The following is a 20,842-nucleotide window of genomic DNA, read 5'->3' as shown; positions in this document are numbered from 1 at the left end:
GGAGAAATAAAGAAACAAATTGAGAGGCCCATTTTTATCATTCATTTTAATTTTTTAAGAGATTCAACAGGAAAAGAATTTAACTAGGCAATACCAAATAATAAGAACCATACTATATTTATTAGCATTATGATTCACATGCAACCAAAGTGACTTCCGTCCAGAACTGTGGGATTTTAAGTGTCTTTTAACAGGACCTTATTTTATTAGATCTCTCTTAGTATATCTCTTACCTGAACTACTAATCTTTAAATATATTCTCGATAACAGTCGTCTGATTTATGCCTAAATCCCTCCAGTGATGACAGCACATCATAAGATGGTCACTCGGGCTAGTGCCAGTAGAAGAAAGTTCTGTCCTCTACTTTCAGCTTTTTACCTTTATGCAAGAGCTGTTCACAGCCAACCCCTGAACTGGCACTCAAAACTAAAACTCACGTTAAATTCCCTGAGAGAGCAGAAAGAGAAGAGGTCATGGTTCCGAAAAAACTAATCAACAAACAAAGAAACAATAGGAGCAAGTCTGCAAATTCGACTTAATTATGCAATAAACAATCTGCCTACCAATGCAGGAAACTCGGGTTCGATCTCTGGGTCAGGGAAGATCCCCTGTAGTAGGAAATGGCAACCCACTCCAGTATTCTTGCCCGGAGAATCCCACGGACAGAAGAGCCTGACAGGCTACAGTCCATGGGGTTGCAAAGAGTCAGACGGAACTGAGCATGCCTCCCATGCCAATAGAGAAGTGTTTCACAAATCTGTTCATCTCAGGACTTCTTTAAACTCTTAAAAATGATTAAAGCTTTTAAAATGTGGGTTATATTTTTTATATTTACTGTATTATATATTAAAACTCAGAAATTTTCAAAACAAGAATACTCAGGTACCCATTCCATCAGCTGTCAGAGCAGTGACATCATTACATATTCTGTAATGTTTGGAAAACAACTTGTGAATGAGAGTGCAAGGGGCAAATCATATTATTTTAAAAACTGTTTCGACTTTGCCCTCCCGTCAATAAAATAAGAAAGGGAATTTTGAATTACAACCATTTTCCTGAGTCCCTTTTCCCTTTATTCTATAAAAGCTTTTCCATTATGAACATTTGCACATAGTCAGGACTTGTAGAATAAATCAAAATTAACTGGATCAAGCATAACCCAGTACAGACACAAAATGCCTTGATTTATTATATCACTAAGATTCTACTTTATTCCTGGCCATGTCAGTTAGTTACTCTGAGGACAAAACAAGGTTACTGTGTAAGAAACAACCTTAAAGGATAAAAAGTGGAAGAATGGAATCATATAATAAAACTCTCCCATGTCAGCACTGCCAAATCGAGTGCTAGAATCAAATTTAATGCAATTTCAAAACCTTCTAGCTGATCTTGATGTCTAAAGAAATGAAGAAAAAGTTAAAAAAGCAAAAAGGAAGATAGCAATGTATCTAAAAACATTTCAGAATTTTAGGAAATGCATCTAATATCAGTAATATTAACTACTAGTCTTTGTATTTACATAAAAATAATTTACAAGTGTAACAAGAGTATTTCCATCACTCATAAATCCCTAAGAAATGGCTGGCTAGGTGGGTGTCAAATACAAAACCATCTAGCTTTGCAAACTACATACATAGGTCTTTGGAATCTCTTTAAGATAGATGTTTTTCAGAATAAAAGATACAATCAAAACAACTGAAACTTCACCTTTTCTCTAGGACTATAGTAATTTCAATAAAGAGTTTTCCCTCCCCCCCAAAGTCTTTAATGCCTCCAAATGAAAACTGATGAAAATTTCAAATATTTTTAGTTTCTCTTTTACAGGTAATTATGAACTCTCTAGTGGTACAATATATATGAAAACAGTTAAATGTAATTACTTACATTTCCAGGTCTAATATTCAGAGAGGGATAGCTAACTACAAAGATTTAAAAAAAAATACTCACCTCTAATAACCTACTCTCTAACCTGATGAAGAAACAAAATTTCTATTGACCTTTCACACTCATGGGGCAAAGGTTAGAGCAGAAATTCTGTCTCTGCCATGGCACTGTGTTGTTAAGAGCAAAAGAAAAAAACATGAACAAAACCAAATTGTTTTGGGCACAATATTACAGTACAAGGTTTAAAACACTGCTAAAGACTCTAAAGTAAATGATGTACCTATCAGAACTGTTAAAAAAAAAAATTCTGAATCATACTGGACATCTAGTTCATCCACCATTGTCAGAATTTGCAACAACACTGACAGATGAATACCAACAAATGTAGACAAACAGCCGAAAGCACAGGGTAGGAGGGAAGAGACAAGGAACAGCCATCCTACGTTAAAGGCAGAAAAGGAGGAAAATCTTTATATTTCACGTGGAGATTTGAGGCAGAGAAAAGGAAGGAAAAGGATAGTGCTAAGAAGCCAATTTTCTCCTCTCAAAGTCCCCATAAAAATCCATATGACAACTCTCAGAATGGGAGAAAACAATAGCAAATGAAACACGAAAGAAAGGATTAATTTCCAAAATCTACAAGCAGCTCATACAACTCAATACCAGAAAAACAAACAACTCAATCAAAAAGTGGGAAAAAGACTTAAACAGACATTTCTCCAAAGACGACATACAGATGGCTAACAAACACATGAAAAGATGCTCAACATCGCTCATTATTAGAGAAATGCAAACCAAAACTGCAATGAGATATCACCTCACACCTGTAAGAATGGCCATCATCAAGAAGCCTACAAACAATAACTGTTGGAGAGGGTATGGAGAAAAGGGAATGCTCTTGCACTGTTGGTGGGAATGTAAATTGATGCAGCCACTAAGGAAGACAGTATGGAGATTCCTTAAAAAAATAGGAAAAAAAAAAAAAAACTACCATATGACCCAGCCCCACTCCTAGGCATATAACCTGAGGAAACCAAAATTGAAAAAGACATATGTATCCCATTGTTCATTGCAGCACTATTTACAATAGCTAAAACATGGAAGCAACCTAGATGTCGATTGACAGATGAATGGATAAAGAGGTTGTGGTACGTATACACAATGGAATATTACTCAGCCATAAAAAGGAATGTGTTTGTCAGTTCTGATAAGGTGGATGAACCTAGAACCTATTATACAGAGTGAAGTGAGTCAGAAAGAGAAAGATAAACGTTGTATTCTAACACATATACATGGAATCTAGAAAAATGGTACTGAAGAATTTATTTGAAGGGCAGCAATGGAGAAACAGACAGAGAGAACAGACTTACTGACACGGGGAGAGGGGAGAAGAGGGTGAGATGTAGGGAAAGGGTAACAAGGTAACTTACATTACCACATGTAAAACAGCCTACAGCAATTTGCTCTATGGCTCAGGGAACTCAAACAGGGGCTCTGGATCAATCTACAAGGGTGGGATGGGGCAGGAGGTGGGAGGTTCAAGAGGGAGGGGATATATAGGGAGGGGATATATGTATACCTATGGCTGATTCATGTTGAAGTTTGACAGAAAACAACAAAATTCTGTAAATCAATTATCTTTCAATAAAAAAATAAATTTAATAAAAAAAAATCCATATGAATTTGCCTTCACGACCTTTCAACCAGGCCTGTGGTTATTACTGGGATCCTCTGGGCCCAATTTATAAAAAAATAAGGAGAAAAGGGGGTAAAGGAGAACCTTCTTGCTTACAGAAATGGTAACAAGCCTTTGCCTTAAAATTGAACATGAGCTCAGTGCTCAAGCTCACGTTCACGCAAATGCACTAATTAAAGCAACTTAAAAAACAAGTGTGACACATGCTGTACTAGGTTCTTTACAAATACAGGCAGCTCTGCAATAACATGAAAAAACTGAAACACTGCATTATCAAAAAATCACATATAAAGACAACTGTTTCCAAGGGACAATGCGAGCTGGGGACAAGGGAATTTCAGGTTCTAGTATAAAAGATTTTCTATCTGAGAAGTATCAATGATAAAGGGATGCTTTTAGTTATAACAATATCTTATAAAATTTAAACATCACTGAGGAAATCCTACAACTTATCACACCTCTCTCTGACCTTTCTCAGCACTGTCATTAGCATAACCCTCCTTGTGGTCTTTCAAGTAACTATTAGAGAAGAATAACTCAAAACAGCAGGGCTGCTCACCATCCTTCTCTCCCACACACCAGTTCCCCTCCTTGCTGTGTCACAACACAAACGGTAATCTGCCTAAGAAAAATTGTGCTCCTTAACTGATTAGAATAAATTCATTTAAAAAATATGATCTTTAAAACACGTGGTTATATTATTTAATTACTCTTTTCAAGAACCTTACCATGCAAGCAATACTGCACTGACGTCTTATTAGTTTATGAGTATATACAAAAGGGAGAAATCATTTAAATGGCGCAAACCACCGCATCCAGAGTCACTGAGTCACTGTATTCACAAGCTTATAACCCAGTGCATGCTTGAGATGGGAGATTCATTTCTCCCGGTCCCCCAGTACAAATCAGGTCTCATATGCCTTGCTCTACCTCAAAGTAGAAGTTATTTTGGGTATTAGTCTAAAGTTTAAAGGTTAATTTTGAATACAAGCAAATTGTGCTGTACTTTAGAAACACAATAACGACTTTATAGTACTTCCATTTACAAAGAGGTCAGAGGGCTTTCCCTTGGTCATAAGCAGTACTCAAACATTTGTCTTCTTTACTTTAAACTTGTTGCTCAGTTTCAGTTCCAAATACTCTGTAGTGTTTACTAAGAACACATTTTTAGTTTCTTTGATTCATGGGAACCTTGAGCAGTAAATTTAAAACATCCATTTCAATGATATTTCCATTTTACCTATTTTGATAATTGCCAGGGTTTTATGACATTGTTCTGAGGCCCACATAAACAAAATTCTAAAGTCAAGCATTCTTTTTTTTTTTCAAGCATTCTTTTAAAGAAACACCTTGGTTATCATTTTAGAAAACCAACTTGAAGTCTCTGTCAAATACAAAATAAGTAACATTCTATTCAAGAAGGGGGCTATATTTTTTAAAATGTCAATCTCATAAAAGACAAAAGCTATGAAAATGGAGGGTAAAGAGACATGATAGCTGAATGTAATCTCTGAGGCTAGACTGGAATTTTGTACTGGAGGGGAAAGAATGATATAAATGAATTTTTAGGCCAACCAACAAAAACAGAATACAGACATAGTAGATTAAAGTATTGCATCCATATGAATTTATGAGGTTGACAATTGCATTGTGGTTATGTTGGAGAATACCCCTTTATTTTCTTTGAAATTTTTTTAAATGTTTAAGACTCTTTTAATGAATATTTCTATTCTTAATAAATACACGCACGTACTTAGGGGTAAAGAGCCATGATGTGGGTAACGTACCTTCAAATGATTCAGAAAAAACTGTGCGTTTAAAGAGAAAGAGATTAATAAAGCAAATGGCATAGGATGTAAATAGGTGAATCTAGGTAAAGAATAGATTGGCATTCTTTTTACAGCTTTTACTTTTCAACGTCCTATAAACGTGAAATTACATTCAAACAGAAAGTTTAAAACAATGCAGACAAAACCCAATGCTTGAGTTCTATGAAACCATGCGTCTATACCAGCAGTTCTCAAAACTTTCTGGTCTCAGAATCCCTCTACATGTTAAACAATTACTGAAAACTTTATAGACATTTTAATATGTTCTTTTGGCTATGCTGGGTCTTTGTTGCTACACAGGCTTTTCTTTAGTTGCAGCAAGAGGGGACTAGTCTCCAGTTGCAGTGCACGGTTCCTCACTGAGGTGGCTTCTCTCCTCGAGGAGCACAGGCTCTAGGGCGCAGGGGGTTCAGTAGCTACAGTTTCTAGGCCGCTCTTAGAGCACAGGCTCAGTAGTTGTGGCCCACAGGCTTAGTTGTTCTGCGGCAGACGGGATCGTCCCAGACCAGGGATTGAACCCATGTCTCGTGCACTGGCAGGCAGTTTCTTTACTACTGAGCCACCAGGGAAGCCCATCATGAGTTCTTTTTTAATAATTTACATTTTGAAATATGAACAAAAAATGTTATGAGTGTTATCTTTTACATTTTTGCAAATCTCATTTCATGAGATTTCCTTATTTCACATCTAGTGTAATAAAAGACAGATTTTCCTATCTACTTCCGCATTTAATCTGTTGTGTCATCACTGCCTTTGAAAAACTCTATTGAATACTAACAGAAATGGGAGTGAAAAAATTGGAGTTTGACTTCTGGTGTCATGATAGCTTCTCCCGGTTTGAAAACAAAAAAAGGTCTGCACCATTGTATTACTATAATGTAATATATTACAACTGTAATTTATTTTAAAATACCTTATATAGACATTCTCATATAAAGTAATCATATGAGTTTTAAAACTATACTTCAGGCCTCTAAGAAACACACAGCCTCCAGGGGGGTGATAAATCAAAGGCTGTCCTCCAGAGGTGACTTCTAATACTGCTTTTGCTATCTTTATCTCTAATCAACTAGTAATTAGTAAAATGAATGCTTAAAATCTGTTTTTATTGGCAAACTGGTAATGTCTGGAACATAAAGACTGAATAAAAACATTTGGAGATAATCCATACCCTTCCATTAATAGGACATAAATCTGGAGTCACCCTTTGGAGTGCAACCTAAGGCTAGGTCCATCAAAAAGGTCCTGGGTCTAGTCAAGATTTAAGAGGATTCTGGTGCACAAAACTAAAAGATTCACATGACAATATTCAAGATCAGAAATCTTCCACTTAAAGAGTACCTGGAACACTGAAAATGACTTCATCAGACTTACAGAACTGGTTTTATGACCTACATGTGTGTATACTTGCTTGTCGACGTCTACATATAGCAAATGTGACTTGCTTTCACTGTGACATGGCAGCTCGCTTTTAAGCAACTGGCTCATTTAAGTTGTCAAACAACATCGTCCTTTAATTTAGTATCTGTGGGATCTGTAGTAATATCACTTTTATTCCTCATGTTGATAATTTGTGCCTGTTGTCTTTTTTTCTGTGGCCAGTTGGGCTAGAAGTTTTATCAATTTTACTGTTATTTCAAAGAACCAGATTTTCTTTTTTTTTTCCAGATTTTCATTTCATTGATGTTTTGTTTTCTTTTTTCAGAGGTTCTGTTTATTTTTTCTGACAGGCAGGCCCACCCTTCTTTGACTAAATATTAGTTCTCTCTATGGTTGTTAGTGGTTGGTTAAACTGATTACTTTTCAGGGCAGACATGAAATAGGAATCTAGCTTTTCCTTTTTTGGTGCTTCAGAAACTTATCTTTTACTTGCCTTTTTCAGATCTCGTATCAAGAAGTGAAATCCTGGAGCCCAGGGGAATAGGTTTTAGATATCTGGTGCAAACTGATTTAAGCCAGTTTAGTCAAAAATGGCTATTAAGTTTTTAGAGCATATCAAGGAGTTACCAATTAGTTAATGGCTGTTGACTGCCTTTCAAACTACCAAAACTCAGTGAAAGAGAAGTAACAACATCAATAGTTCTGTAACTATACTCACATAATTTAAAGACATTCCTCTTTTAACATATACTTGCATTCATTTGGTGGCTTTACAATTCAAAAGTCTCATTTGTTTGCTATAAAATATACAAACTTCCATTGATAGGAATGGAAAATACACACTGTGCTGTGTTCAGCTCAATTTTTATCAGTACTTTTTGACCTCTCATTAATATAGACAACATAGCTACTCATTAAAGGATCTTTACTTATCAAAGTAAAAAAAGATATTACTTTGTATCAAGCAAATTATTAACTATAGGAGAAGACAAGAGTTATTACTTGAATAAGTACTCAATGACATACATACTAATGGTTAAATAATACAAAGCAGGACACCTCATTTCAAACAACCGAAGTGATCCTTACAAGTTGCATAAAAATCAAGTACTTACTCCTTAGATAATATACTGAAAAGTGTTAGAGAAATATCAATATTGTATATGAAACTGAACCATATGAAATTGCCAGTTATCAACTGGTTCAACCTAGAACAATCCAAGCATTCCTTGTTTCATATATGGCTCAGTGTTCTCAAGAGTTCTAGTCACTTCTACCAAAATGATATTATAATACTGGGGATCAAAGTTCATTTTACATTTACCAAACATATTCTGGAGATGTTTCACAACAAAAGTTATTTGTGAAAGTAGGATATGAATGTGTACAAGAAAAGGAGTAGTTTCCAGGGCTACAGAACCTTTATTTGACCTCTACTTTCCAGGACTATGCTATTTTTAACTCTTAAAAAAAATAAGCCTTGTTATTCAAAACGAAAATTCACTATAGAATTAGGATTAAGAGCTTCAAGGTACAAAAGATGAAGAGAGAATGCAACAAAAATTTCTAAGATCACATCATTCCTTTGCTCAAAACATTTTATCTCACGGAGTCAAAGTTCTTACTCTGGCCTTTACTCATTTTCTGCTACTCACTTGCCTCCTTCACTCCTCAAACAAGAAGGTACACTTTCTCATCAAGTCAAGAAAGCGACACTTTCTGTTCCTCAAACAAGAAGGTACACTTTTTCGTCAAGGCCTTCATATTATCTGTTCCTCTATAGGAAGGTTCTTCTCAGAGATATGCACACCCTTACCTTCTCCTTCAGGTCTGCTTAAATGTCATCCTCTCAAAATGTCAATTTCTGACCAATCTATTAAAACAGTACCCCTATTACAAGACACTTATTTTTTTTCCGGTTTATTGTCTGTCTTCCTCCAACGGAATATAAACTACAAGGAAGAGAGGCCTTTGTTCTATGCGTTGCTATATCCTCAGTCTAGAACAGTAGCATGCACAATCTGCTGAACAAGATCTGCAAAAAGACTGTATATATGCTTCCAATTAAAAAATCCGTCACAGTATTAAAAAAAAAAAGGCTAAGAAAACTGGAACCTTGCATGCTCTGCTACGTAGAATGAAGTTAACTACGCTTGAGAAGAAAATATCTAATTTTCAAAACAATATACTAAGAAACGGCTGGATTCCCTGAAGAAAACAGTAGTGGAAGAGAACACACGCTGCAAGTCTGTTGATACTAAATGCTTTGGTTTATCGCCCAAGACTTGTGCTAAGTCATTACCCCACGAACCAAGGAATTCTGGCTAAAGACACTTAAGGAAAAATAAAAACAAAGTTAACCTATTAAGGATGCACAAGAATTAGAAAATATACAACGTACGAGTCCAAAGCTCATAGTACAGAGCGAGATACCAGAAACTGAAATTGGGAGTGTTTGTTCCTTAGAGATATTGTGAGAGACAAAGTCCAAAAAGGATCGCAACCCTTTTCCTGGCGCTAAGGCAAGGCAGGAACACTCAGGAGGGGTGCGGGGGGACAAGGAGTTTGGGAGGACGAGGCCTGGACTCCAATTAGATTGTATCCGGACCACTCACCTCTCCACAGATTTTCCCTCAGGAGAAAAGGGAGTACGGACTGCGCCTACCAGTTCCCAAAAAGGCTTGGGGGAGGGTTGATGAAGGTAGACCCCTCCCCTTCCCCAAGGCAAGCCTAGGCCCCGCAGGGCTCCCCAGTGGCCCGGCTCACCCGGCTCCCGGTTGATTTCGATGTCGAAGTGGCATTGCGGCCGGTCCTGCGCCCCCATAGCGACCGAGGCGGCAGCAAAAGCTGGGAGAGATGGGGAGGAAAGCGGTCAGGGCGGGGGCTAGGGCGGGGGTGGGGCGGAGCCCGCGCCTCAGTCACCTCCCGCCGGCCTGTCGCGACAGCGCCGGAGGCCGAGACCGGCTCCCTCTCACCTCAGGCCTCCCGGCTCCCATGGAGTGCGCACACACATGCAGCCGCGCTCTTCACCTGGCTGGCCTCCAGCCTGAGACCTGCCAGTGAGCAGAAGAGAAAGCGCTGCCACCGTGGCCGGAGCCCAACGCCACTAACGGACCGCCACCCCCGCCCCCAGGCGGGTCTCCTATTGCCACGCTAAACCCCGCGAGAGCCGGGACAAATACCGCGAGAGCACGTACTCGAAGGCAGGGTTAACAGAAGAGGCTACGCCTACGTGAGAATGCCTGGGAGCTCGGGTCCCGAGCTCCTATACCTGAGCTGGTTCTTTTTTGCTCCGCCCCTTTCCTCCTTTACGTTGGAATCAGTCGCCAACTCTGGGAGCCCCCGACGCGCCTGCGCTACTTCCTGTCGTCCTTTTCAAGGGCCGTGTCAAAGTATTTGGAGATATCGCGAGGCTTCCCTGTTGTCCATAGCTGCGGAAGAGGTCGGAGAATCAAGTCGTTGAGGATCAGTAGACCGACAGTTTTGACTTTTTTACTCAGGGAGTAGTTTTGACGCTATCCTGTTAGACTATTTGTCTCACTTCAAAGGCCGTTTAGGTTACAGTCGTACGTGCGTTTCCGCTTTGGGGGCCAGCGTCATGGGCATAGTGTTCAAGGCCCTCTTTTCTAAATTGTTCGAGACCTTTGCCCTTATTTTAATCATGTTCTTCGTCTTATAGAAAACAAGAATTCTGTTATTTAACGTGTTGTTAAGTGATGTATGTATATATTCTGAATAAAAATCCCTTGCTAGGTTTATGTAATTGTGAATATTTTCTCCCAGTCTGTCTTGCCTTTTCATTGTTTTGATAGTGGCTTGTGGAAAGCAGTTTTTTTAATTTTTTATGAAGTCATTTGATCTTTTTCTTTTATGGTGTTTTCTCTGTGTAAGAAATCTCTGCCTACCCCACGCTCATGAAGATTTTCTCCTGTGTTTCCTTTTAGAAATTTTATAACCCTGTCTTTTTGGTGTAAGTCTATGATCTGTCAGCATTTGTGGATATGGTGTCAGGCAGAAGCTGAAGTTCTTTTTTTTCTCGTAGGGATATACGGTAGTTCCACCACCATCTGTTGAAAAGACTGTCTTTTATACATTGAATTACCTTGGCTTTGTGACCACATATGTGCATTCTATTTCTGGGCTCAATTTGCTACATTGATTTATCTTTACCATGGGGCCACACTGTTGGGTGGTTGTTGTTTTCCGTTATTTTCTTAAAATTGTAATATACACTTTAACTTTACGTAAACTAGCCTTTTAACTTTTTTTAAGCTTACTGTTCAGAGGCACCAAGTAGATTCCCATTGTGCCACCATCACTACCATCTAGCCAGAGGACAATCTTCATCTTGTAAAACTAAAATTTTGTGCCAATTAAACAATGACTTCTCCTCCCCTCTACCCAGGATCTGGCAAGCACTCTTTTCTTTTTTACTTTATTGTGGTAAAAACACTTAACGTGAGATCTACCCTCTTGACAGATTTTTAAGTGTTCAAGCTGTCTAATAACGTGAGTGGGGGCCAGCTGCCATCACACTCCAGCTGATGGTTTTCACTGTGGGACCTGTTAATCCAGCATTGCTAGAAATCCAGGCTTTCATGGGAAATCCTCTTATCTTTAAATGTTAGTAACTAATTCAAAACTAAAGACATTGCACAGCACTTACCATATTTGCTGATCTGATCAGGCCCTTCAGCAGCCTACCTGGCATAGAGTATCAGCACAAACCAGATGAATAGTAGAGGACAGAGAAGACCAATGATGGGATAGAACCCTACAGATGACAGAATGGGAGGGGGCCTCTGAAAAGGGCCAGAGCCTTCAGTTAACACACTTGAATGTTTACCATGCCCAGCTCCCAACCACAGAATCTCCACCTCATAACCTCAAGAGGCAGATACTACTTTCGTTATCTCCATTTTAGAGCTGAGAAAACAGCTTACAGAGATTATGACAGATTTGGGATTAAAAATGAGGTCTCCCAGCAATCCCACTTCTGGGCATACACACCAAGGAAACCAGATCTGAAAGAGACACGTGCACCCCAATGTTCATCGCAGCACTGTTTATAATAGCCAGGACATGGAAGCAACCCAGATGCCCATCAGCAGACGAATGGATGAGGAAGCTGTGGTACATATACACCATGGAATATTACTCAGCCATTAAAAAGAATTCATTTGAATCAGTTCTAATAAGATGGATGAAACTGGAGCCCATTATACAGAGCGAAGTAAGCCAGAAAGATAAAGACCATTACAGTATACTAACACATATATATGGACTTTAGAAAGATGGTAACGATAACCCTATATGCAAAACAGAAAAAGAGACTCAGATGTATAGAACAGACTTGTGGACTCTGGGAGAAGGCGAGGGTGGGATGTTTCAAGAGAACAGCATTGAAACATGTGTATTATCTAGGGTGAAACAGATCACCAGCCCAGGTTGGGTGCATGAGACAAGTGCTCGGGCCTGGTGCACTGGGAAGACCCAGAGGGATCGGGTGGAGACGGAGGTGGGAGGGGGGACTGGGATGGGGAATACATGTAAATCCATGGCTAATTCATTTCAATGTATGACAAAAACTACAATAATGATGTAAAGTAATTAGCCTCCAACTAATAAAAATAAATGGAAAAAGATAAAAAAAAAAATGAGGTCTCTCTTCACTGTTTACGAATTACAGCCTTCCTGGGTTGAAACCCTTGACTCCCAACAAAAGGAGGTTTTAATTTGGGGTTCACTTACAAGAAGCTGTTTGCCCCATTTAACAGATAAGTCTCAAAGAAGGAAAGCAGAAAGAATGATAACATAGAAAAATCACCATTAGGTAATCCCTAATGAAGTAAACTATCAAAGCTGGGTAGATCATAATTTAAGTGAAAGGCTATCAGGAGCTTGATAATAAATCATTTTGGGTTATTTCCTGATGTGATGGGAAAGTAAGCACCTATTACTTCCTATGATGTATTCTTGCCAAAGATACTAGAATCTGAGTCGAAACGAGCACCTAGATCTATTAGTTTTTAGGAAAAGTGGGTCAATACTGGGATATATAATGACACCACACCACAGGGATACAACAGAAATGTGAAAAATTTTAGAGCAAATGACGTAGTTTTTTTTAACAAATGATAAAAGCAAAAGGAATTGTTAAGTATTTTTACAGACATAGCGATGTCAACAAAATGCAGGGTGTGAATTTTGTTTGGATCCTGTTTCAGACACATCAACAAAATCACATGTTGTGGGAAGAGAAGAAAATTGAACATCATGGAATTCAGGACATGCCAAAATATGGCTCCTTGGCATATTGGATATTTTAAGGAAGGATTTTGAGAAATGGCAGATCCTAGGACTATCAGACCTCCTCCCAAAAAGCAGGTCATGTGACTCTCATATGAGAGGTGCCTTCCCACACCCAGAGGGACAGAGATTTTGAACAAAAAGGCCTTGCTACATCTCCCCCAGTTTCCTACACTTAGCTCATACCATTATGTCCCATCACATTTTTCTACAACTTTATACTTTTAATCAAACTTCATATAAAAATGCTCAGGTTTAACTGTTTCTTTGAGTCTTTGTTTCCTTATGAAGGCTCCCATGTTACGTAAAACTTATATTAAATAAATGCATATGCTTTTCTTCTGTTAATCTGTCTTTTGTTATAGAGGCCTAGCCGAGAACCTTAAAAGGATAGAAAAGAAAAAGATACTCTTCCTTCAGCATCACATCTTCTATTAGTAGATGATGTTAGATGATACTTAAGAATTACTATTAATTTTGTTACCAATGACAGTGGTGGTGTTACAGGTATTTTTAACTCCTTACACTTTTTCTCAAAAACCAAGTGGAAGACATTACAAGAAAATTTCTATACCTTAATATCAAGCTTTATTTCAAAGTAACATGAAAAGAGCAGTCAGGGGTCCACAACCACAAACTGGTAGGAGGGAGAAACAGTCACATGTCCATTTGGCAGTGTCTCAGTGGAAAGTCTCACCAATTCCTGCTGATCGCCCAATACCTGCTCAGTTTCCTCTTCAGGCTGAAACTAAAAAGGTTGACTTGAAGATGCCCATTATATCTCTGTTATCCAAACACACTTATTTCAGGATGGAGGACACTTGGAGTCAACTTAATTGAGGGAATCCACTTAATTATTAAATACTTATACTGAGAATATGGTTTAGTAGCTTTCTTCACATTTTCACATTTTTAAAAGAGCCACAGAAGTTCCATTCACATTCTAAGCAGTTGAGTTGGCAAATATCCATTTCATAGGACATAGATCACATTCAATTACTCCTCACAACAGCCAACTGGAAGACTATTCCATTGCTTTTGAAGCACTGGTTGGGTTGGCATCTGCAATGGTAGCCAAATAAATGAGATTTCTGTGTAACACATGCTGGTACCTATGGATGAAAAACAGACAAAAATTAGAGGTGTGTTTTTATTGAACAAAAAACTGGAAAAGAATTTATCTAGTGAATGGCTCATCTACTGAATGGACCACTCCGTTTTGTCAATGTGTCTATTTAACATATCAAAGGAAAATACATCCAGAATCTTACCTGTTCTCACTTCTCACTCCCATAGCTACATCTCTCCGCCAAGCCACTATCACTTCTTGCTTGGACTACTGTACTGGACCGCTCTCCTAAGCTGTCTCCCTGTTCTACCTTTGTACCCCTACTATAGTTATACTCATAGCAGCCTGAGTGATTTTACAGTTTAGGTTCAACTCAGTTCAGTCGCTCAGTTGTGTCCGACTCTTTGTGACCCCATGAATCGCAGCACGCCAGGCCTCCCTGTCCATCACCAACTCCCAGAGTTTACTCAAACTCATGTCCATCGAGTCGGTGATGCCATCCAGCCATCTCATCCTCTGTCGTCCCCTTCTCCTCCTGCCCCCAGTCCTTCCCAGCATCAGGGTCTTTTCCAATGACTCAACTCTTCGAATGAGGTGGCCAAAGTACTGGAGTTTCAGCTTCAGCATCAGTTCTTCCAATGAACACCCAGGACTGATCTCCTTTAGGATGGACTGGTTGGATCTCCTTGCAGTCCAAGGGACTCTCAAGAGTCTTCTCCAACACCACAGTTCAAAAGCATCAGTTAAGACCATGTAATACCTCTGTTCAAAACTCTTCAAAGGTCCCCATCACATTATGAGTAAAGCCCAGCTTTTCTCATGGCCTATAAGGACCTACATGATCAGGGCCTCTACCTGATCTACCTCTCTGATCTCATCTGTCACTTTCCCTTTACTCACTGAGTTCTGGCCAGAGTGGCCTCCTTGCAGAGATGTCAAGATACCCAGCAAGCTCTAGCCTGGGGGACTTCTCCACCTGATGCTCACTCTGATTCACACATCTGCATAGCTGCCTCCCTCACCTAAGGTGTCTACCCAAATGTCACATCAAAGATAACCTGTATAAACTAGCACTTCCTCCCACTTACTGCGCTTTATTCTTATTCAAAGCGTTTATTATTATGTGCCTAATTATATGATTCTACAGTCTAGAATGTAACCTCCATGAAAGCAGAGCTGGTATCTGTTTTGGTACTGATTCCCCAGTAGCTGAAATAGTAACTGGTACTCAGTATTACTTATAAAAAGTCTTGAACAGGGAATTCCCTGGAAGTCTGGGGTTAGGACTCCATACTTCCACTGCAAGGGCACAGGTCTGATCCCTGGTCAGGGAACTAAGGGTTTCCCTGGTGGCTCAGCAGTTAAAAGAATCTGCCTGCAATGTAGGAGACACAGGTTCAATCCCTGGGTCGGGAAGATCCCTTGGAGGAGGGCATGGCAACCCACTCCAGTATTCTTGCCTGGAGAATCCCATAGACAGAGGAGCCTGGTCGGCTGCAGTCTGTAGGGTCACACAGCAAGACTGAGGTGATTAAGCACACACACAGGTAGGGAACGAAGATCCCATGTGGTACAAGGCCAAAAAAAAATCATGAACAAAGTTAAAGAAGGGACAAGACATTTCCATGATAAATGCACGCTTACTATGACCCCATTTCTCAATCAAGGGGTCGAGCCCCAAATCAGACTGCTGCTGCTAAGTCGCTTCAGTTGTGTCCGACTCTGTGTGATCCCGTAGACGGCACCCCACCAGGCTCCCCCGTCCCCGGGATTCTCCAGGCAAGAACACTGGAGTGGGCTGCCATTTCCTTCTCCAATGCATGAAAGTGAAAAGTGAAAGTGAAGTCGCTCAGTCATGCCTGACTCTTAGCAACCCCAAGGACTGCAGTCTACCAGGTTCCTCCATCCATGGGATTTTCCAGGCAAGAGTACTAGAGTGGGTTGCCATTGCCTTCTCCACAAATCGGACTAGAGGGCAGGAATCATGCACCATGCGATGTGAAAATGTCCATGAGGAGACTGTGGTAACTTATCCATAATTTGAGAATCACTGCACCAAATAGAGTGTTTTGCAACGGTTTTACATATAGAAAAATGAGAGTGTTTACTATAAACTGTAAAAAACCAAATCACCAAATGCCAGTGTCCAATGTAAAGACTTACCCAAGATGGATATCTCCACTGACCTGTTCAGTGAGGGAATGAGGGTTACTTTTTTAGGGGGTGGGGAAAGCATTGCTTCAGTCACAATGAAATAAAATCTTTTTTGTTTCTGTAATAAACAGGGTGTAAGTCCTGGAACTACACTTAGAAAAGAGAGTGTTTTCTCTCATCTTGGCATATAGCTAGAGAGCACCTTAAATTACTGTGCCAAATTTACCTCTGTCTTAACTGGGAACTTTTATTGGTTTTTGTATGTGTTACCAAAAAAGTATGAGTCAGGGATCCACGACCAGAAAACGGCCATTGCTCTCATCATTTCATGAGACGTTTTCCGAATGCTAGAACTGGACGTGGAACAACTGATTCCAAATAGGAAAAGGAGTACATCAAGGCTGTATATTGTCACACTGATTATTTAACTTATATGCAGAGTACATCATGAGAAATGCTGGGCTAGAAGGAAGCACAAGCTGGAGTCAAGATTGCCGGGAGAAATATCAATAACCTCAGAGATACAGATGACACCACCCTTATGGAAGAAAGTGAAGAAGAACTAAAGAGCCTCTTCATGAAAGTGAAAGAGGAGTGAAAACTTAAAGCTCAACATTCAGAAAACTAAGATCATGGCATCCGGTCCCATCACTTCATGGCAAATAGATGGGGAGACAGTGGAAACAGTGGCTGACTTTATTTTGGGGGGCTCCCAAATCACTGCAGATGATGACTGCAGCCATGAAATTAAAAGACGCTTACTCCTTGGAAGAAAGTTATGACCAACCTAGATAGCATATTAAAAAGCAGAGACATTACTCTGCCAACAAAGGTCCGTCTAGTCAAGGCTATGGTTCTTTCCAGTAGTCATGTATGGATGTGAGAGTTGGACTATAAAGAAAGCTGAGCGCTGAAGAATTGACGCTTTTGAACTGTGGTGTTGGAGAAGACTCTTGAGAGTTCCTTGCTGCAAGGAGATCCAACCAGTCCATCCTAAAGGAGGTCAGTCCTAGTGTTCTTTGGAAGGACTGATATTGAAGCTGAAACTCCAATACTTCGCCACCTGATGGAAAGAGCTGACTCATTTGAAAAGACCCTGATGTTGGGAAAGATTGGGGGCAGGAGGAGAAGGGGACGACACAGGATGAGATGGTTGGATGGCATCACCAACTCAATGGACATAAGTTTGGGTAGACTTCAGGAGTTGGTGATGGACAGGGGTCGCAAAGACTCGGACAGGACTGAGCGACTGAACTGGACTGAACTGAACCGTCCCCATCCCTGTTCTCATCAGCCGGCATGGCTTTTTGAGAGGTCTTTGCAATGAGCACAATTCAAGTTTTGAAGAGGAAGCCATGTCTGACTCCAGGCTTCACAATGTACTGTCCATATTATCTTGGGCAGGTAAGTAATTCCTCTGAGCCTTATCTGTGATCACTCAAGACTCCTAGTTCAGGTCAGCTGATGGATTCCCATACTAGCTTCCCCTTCACACTCACAAATTAAGGGAATAAAGAGTGGACTCACTGGACGCACTCATTCGCCCGGCCTTTGTTCTGATATTCCACGATACAGCGGATCAGCTGGTCATTCTCCTCCAGGAGCTGAAAGATCAGACAAGCTGAAAGATCAGCGCGACGCCAGGGCGGCGAGGACCACTGCCTCCTTTGCCTGCCCCCCCGCTCCCCAAGGCCGGGCTCTCCAGCCCCAGCACCTCTGCTGACTTCGTTCTCATCTCACAGCAAGTCACCTACGCACACCACCAGTCTCAGCTGCTCCCTCCAGGAAGCTCCCAGCGCCCGCAGCCATTTGGGATCTCTACTAAGATCTCTGCCCGTTTTGGCGCTTACCCGCTGGATGGTCTCCTGATTAACTTCTGCCTTCCCTCTCAGCCAGTCCGGTACGAAAGCCACCGACATCCCGGGAAGCCGGGGTGGAACTCGGCCTCAGGCCCGACAGATGCCCTCACATCTAGACCGGAGCGGACCTGCAGCTCCAGACGCACTACGGCCGCAGCAGGGACCAAGATACACTCTCGACGTTGATTGGGTCCTCCCACCTACAGGGCGGGGGACAGGCGGAACGTCATTTGTGATTGGGCGCGCTCTTAATCAGAGCGATTCTCGGCGGCCTCCTCCGGCCCCACCCCTGAGGCTCTAGAGCTGTTTGTGGATCTTTTATATTTGCGCAAGCTAGCCTCAGGGACAGGATCCAAGTTAGCGTCTCGCCTTTTAGGCTTTGGGTACTGCCAGTCTGTGGGAGGAGCTTGCCCATCTGGGTCCACATTCACACCTCTTTAAACACCGCTCTGGTGCCTCCAGGCCTGCATCTGGAGCCTGAACCTTGGGCATTGCCTCCTTTCAAGCCAAACCTTGCAAGGCCAAGGAAAACACCGGGGTCGGCTTTTGCTGAGGGAGAAACTCGCACATAGACCTCTTTTTCCTTTGGGCCCTTTAAAAACAAATCAGATTTACAACCCTAAAAAGCACTATTATTTTCTCCATTTTACAGATGAGAAAACAGAGATTAGGTAACTTGCCCAAGATCTCATAGCTACTGAGGGCAAAACCAGCATCTGAACAGCAGCAGTCTGGCTTTAGAATTCTTGCTTTTAACCACCTCCCTGTGCTGCCTATGCACCATACTGCGGAGGTGGTTTGCTGCAACATACAGAGAGGAAGCTAGGCCAACCTCTTGGGCCACACTGTTACAGCTGTTCAGTTCAGTCGCTCAGTCGTGTCCGAGTCTTTGCGACCCCATGGACTGTAGCACGCCAGGCCTCCCTGTCCATCACCAACTCAGTGAGCTTACTCAAACTCATGCCTATTGAGTCCGTGATGCTATCCAATCATCTCATCCTGTTGTCCCTTTCTCCTCCCGCCTTCAATCTTTCCCAGCATCAGGGTCTTTTCAAATGAATCAGCTCTTTCCATCAGGTGGCGAAGTATTGGAGTTTCAGCTTCAACATCAGTCCTTCCAAAGAACACTCAGGACTGATCTCCTTTAGGATGGACTGGTTGGATCTCCTTGCAGTCCAAGGGACTCCCAAGAGTCTTCTCCAACACCACAGTTCAAAAGCGTCAATTCTTCGGCGCTCAGCTTTCTTTACAGTCCAACTCTCACATCCATACATGACTACTGGAAAAACCATAGCCTTGACTAGACAGACCTTTTTTGGCAAAGCAATGTCTCTGCTTTTTAATATGCTATCTAGGTTGGTCATAACTTTCTTCCAAGGAGTAAGCGTCTTTTAATTTCATGGCTGCAGTCATCATCTGCAGTGATTTGGGAGCCCCCAAAAATAAAGTCAGCCACTGTTTCCACTGTCTCCCCATCTATTTGCCATGAAGTGATGGGACCGGATGCCATGATCTTAGTTTTCTGAATGTTGAGCTTTAAGCCAACTTTTTGACTCCTCTTTCACTTTCATCAAGAGGCTCTTTAGTTCTTCTTCACTTTCTGCCATAAGGGTGGTGTCACCTGCATATCTGAGGTTATTGATATTTCTCCCGGCAATCTTGATTCCAGCCTGTGCTTCCTCCAGCCCAGCGTTTCTCATGATGTACTCTGCATATAAGTTAAATAAGCAGGGTGACAGTATACAGCCTTGATGTACTCCTTTTCCTATTTGGAACCAGTCTGTTGTTCCATTGTCCAGTTCTAACTGTTGCTTTCTGACCTGCATACGGATTTCTCAAGAGGCAGGCCAGGTGGTCTGGTATTCTCATTTCTTTCAGAATTTTCCACAGTTTGTTGTGATCCACACAGTCAAAGGCTTTGGCATAGTCAATAAAGCAGAAATAGATGATTTTATGGAACTCTCTTGCTTTTTCAATAATCCAGCAGATGTTGGCAATTTGATCTTTGGTTCCTCTGCCTTTTCTAAAACAAGCTTGAACATCTGGAAGTTCACGGTTCACATATTGCTGCAGCCAGGCTCAGAGAATTTTGAGCATTACTAGCGTGTGAGAAGAGTGCAATTGTGTGGTAGTTTGAGCATTCTTTGGCATTGCCTTTCTTTGGGATTGGAACGGAAACTGACCTTTTCCAGTCCTGTGGCCACTGCTGAGTATTCTAAATTTGCTGGCATATGGAATGCAGCACTTTCACAGCATCATCTATTAGGATTTGAAATAGCTCAACTGGAATTCCATCACCTCCGCTAGCTTTGTTCGTAGTGATGCTTCCTAAGGCCCACTTGACTTCACATTCCAGGATGTCTGGCTCTAGGTGAGTGATCACACCATCGTGATTGTCTGGGTCGCTGGCAACCACTAAAACTCTGAAGTGGTTGTCTTTTCTCTTGTCCAGTTCGCCCATGATGAACATGGGAGCAAGGTTGGTTTTCTCTGTAGCACAGAGTGAGAAGTGGCCACTTCATTGAGGATGCAGATCTTGGAAAGTTTTACTCCTCAAGAAGGGTATCAGGGCAATTCTGCCTTCTAGAGCTTCATTTCCCTGAGTGGTGGCCCTGATCCAAGCAGGCTCATTTGCTTTGCTGGGCTCTCTCTCCACAGTTC

At 41.1% G+C, this 20,842-nt stretch overlaps 2 protein-coding genes across 6 annotated transcripts in view; both read right to left on the bottom strand.

The window, feature by feature from the left end:
- Nucleotides 1-9,946, bottom strand: part of NKTR (natural killer cell triggering receptor) — a 40,435-nt gene extending 30,489 nt beyond the window's left edge. For 2 of the 5 annotated variants that reach the window (XM_070455505.1, XM_020872421.2), the window contains exons 1-2: nucleotides 9,766-9,945; nucleotides 9,557-9,637 (exon numbers count right to left, since the gene is read on the bottom strand). In XM_070455505.1, the coding sequence (XP_070311606.1) occupies nucleotides 9,557-9,614 (58 nt within the window). In that variant the 5' untranslated portion in view covers nucleotides 9,615-9,637; nucleotides 9,766-9,945. Of the gene's footprint in view, nucleotides 1-9,556; nucleotides 9,638-9,765 lie in introns of all 5 variants that reach the window. The other 3 variants (XM_020872414.2, XM_020872415.2, XM_070455506.1) reach the window with 2 other exon arrangements.
- Nucleotides 9,947-13,664: 3,718 nt separating this feature from the next.
- On the bottom strand, nucleotides 13,665-18,374 carry SS18L2 (SS18 like 2). The gene is made up of 3 exons (XM_020872411.2): nucleotides 18,173-18,374; nucleotides 17,850-17,926; nucleotides 13,665-14,211 (listed from the first exon to the last, which is right to left on the bottom strand). The coding sequence occupies exons 1-3, from the start codon at nucleotides 18,239-18,241 to the stop codon at nucleotides 14,124-14,126; spliced, it is 234 nt and encodes a 77-aa protein (XP_020728070.1). The 5' UTR covers nucleotides 18,242-18,374; the 3' UTR covers nucleotides 13,665-14,123.
- Nucleotides 18,375-20,842: the final 2,468 nt, after the last annotated feature.

Source organism: Odocoileus virginianus, chromosome 26, assembly GCF_023699985.2.
Source record: "Odocoileus virginianus isolate 20LAN1187 ecotype Illinois chromosome 26, Ovbor_1.2, whole genome shotgun sequence".
Classification (NCBI taxonomy): domain Eukaryota; kingdom Metazoa; phylum Chordata; class Mammalia; order Artiodactyla; family Cervidae; genus Odocoileus; species Odocoileus virginianus.
This window is presented reverse-complemented; position numbering and strand designations above follow the sequence as displayed.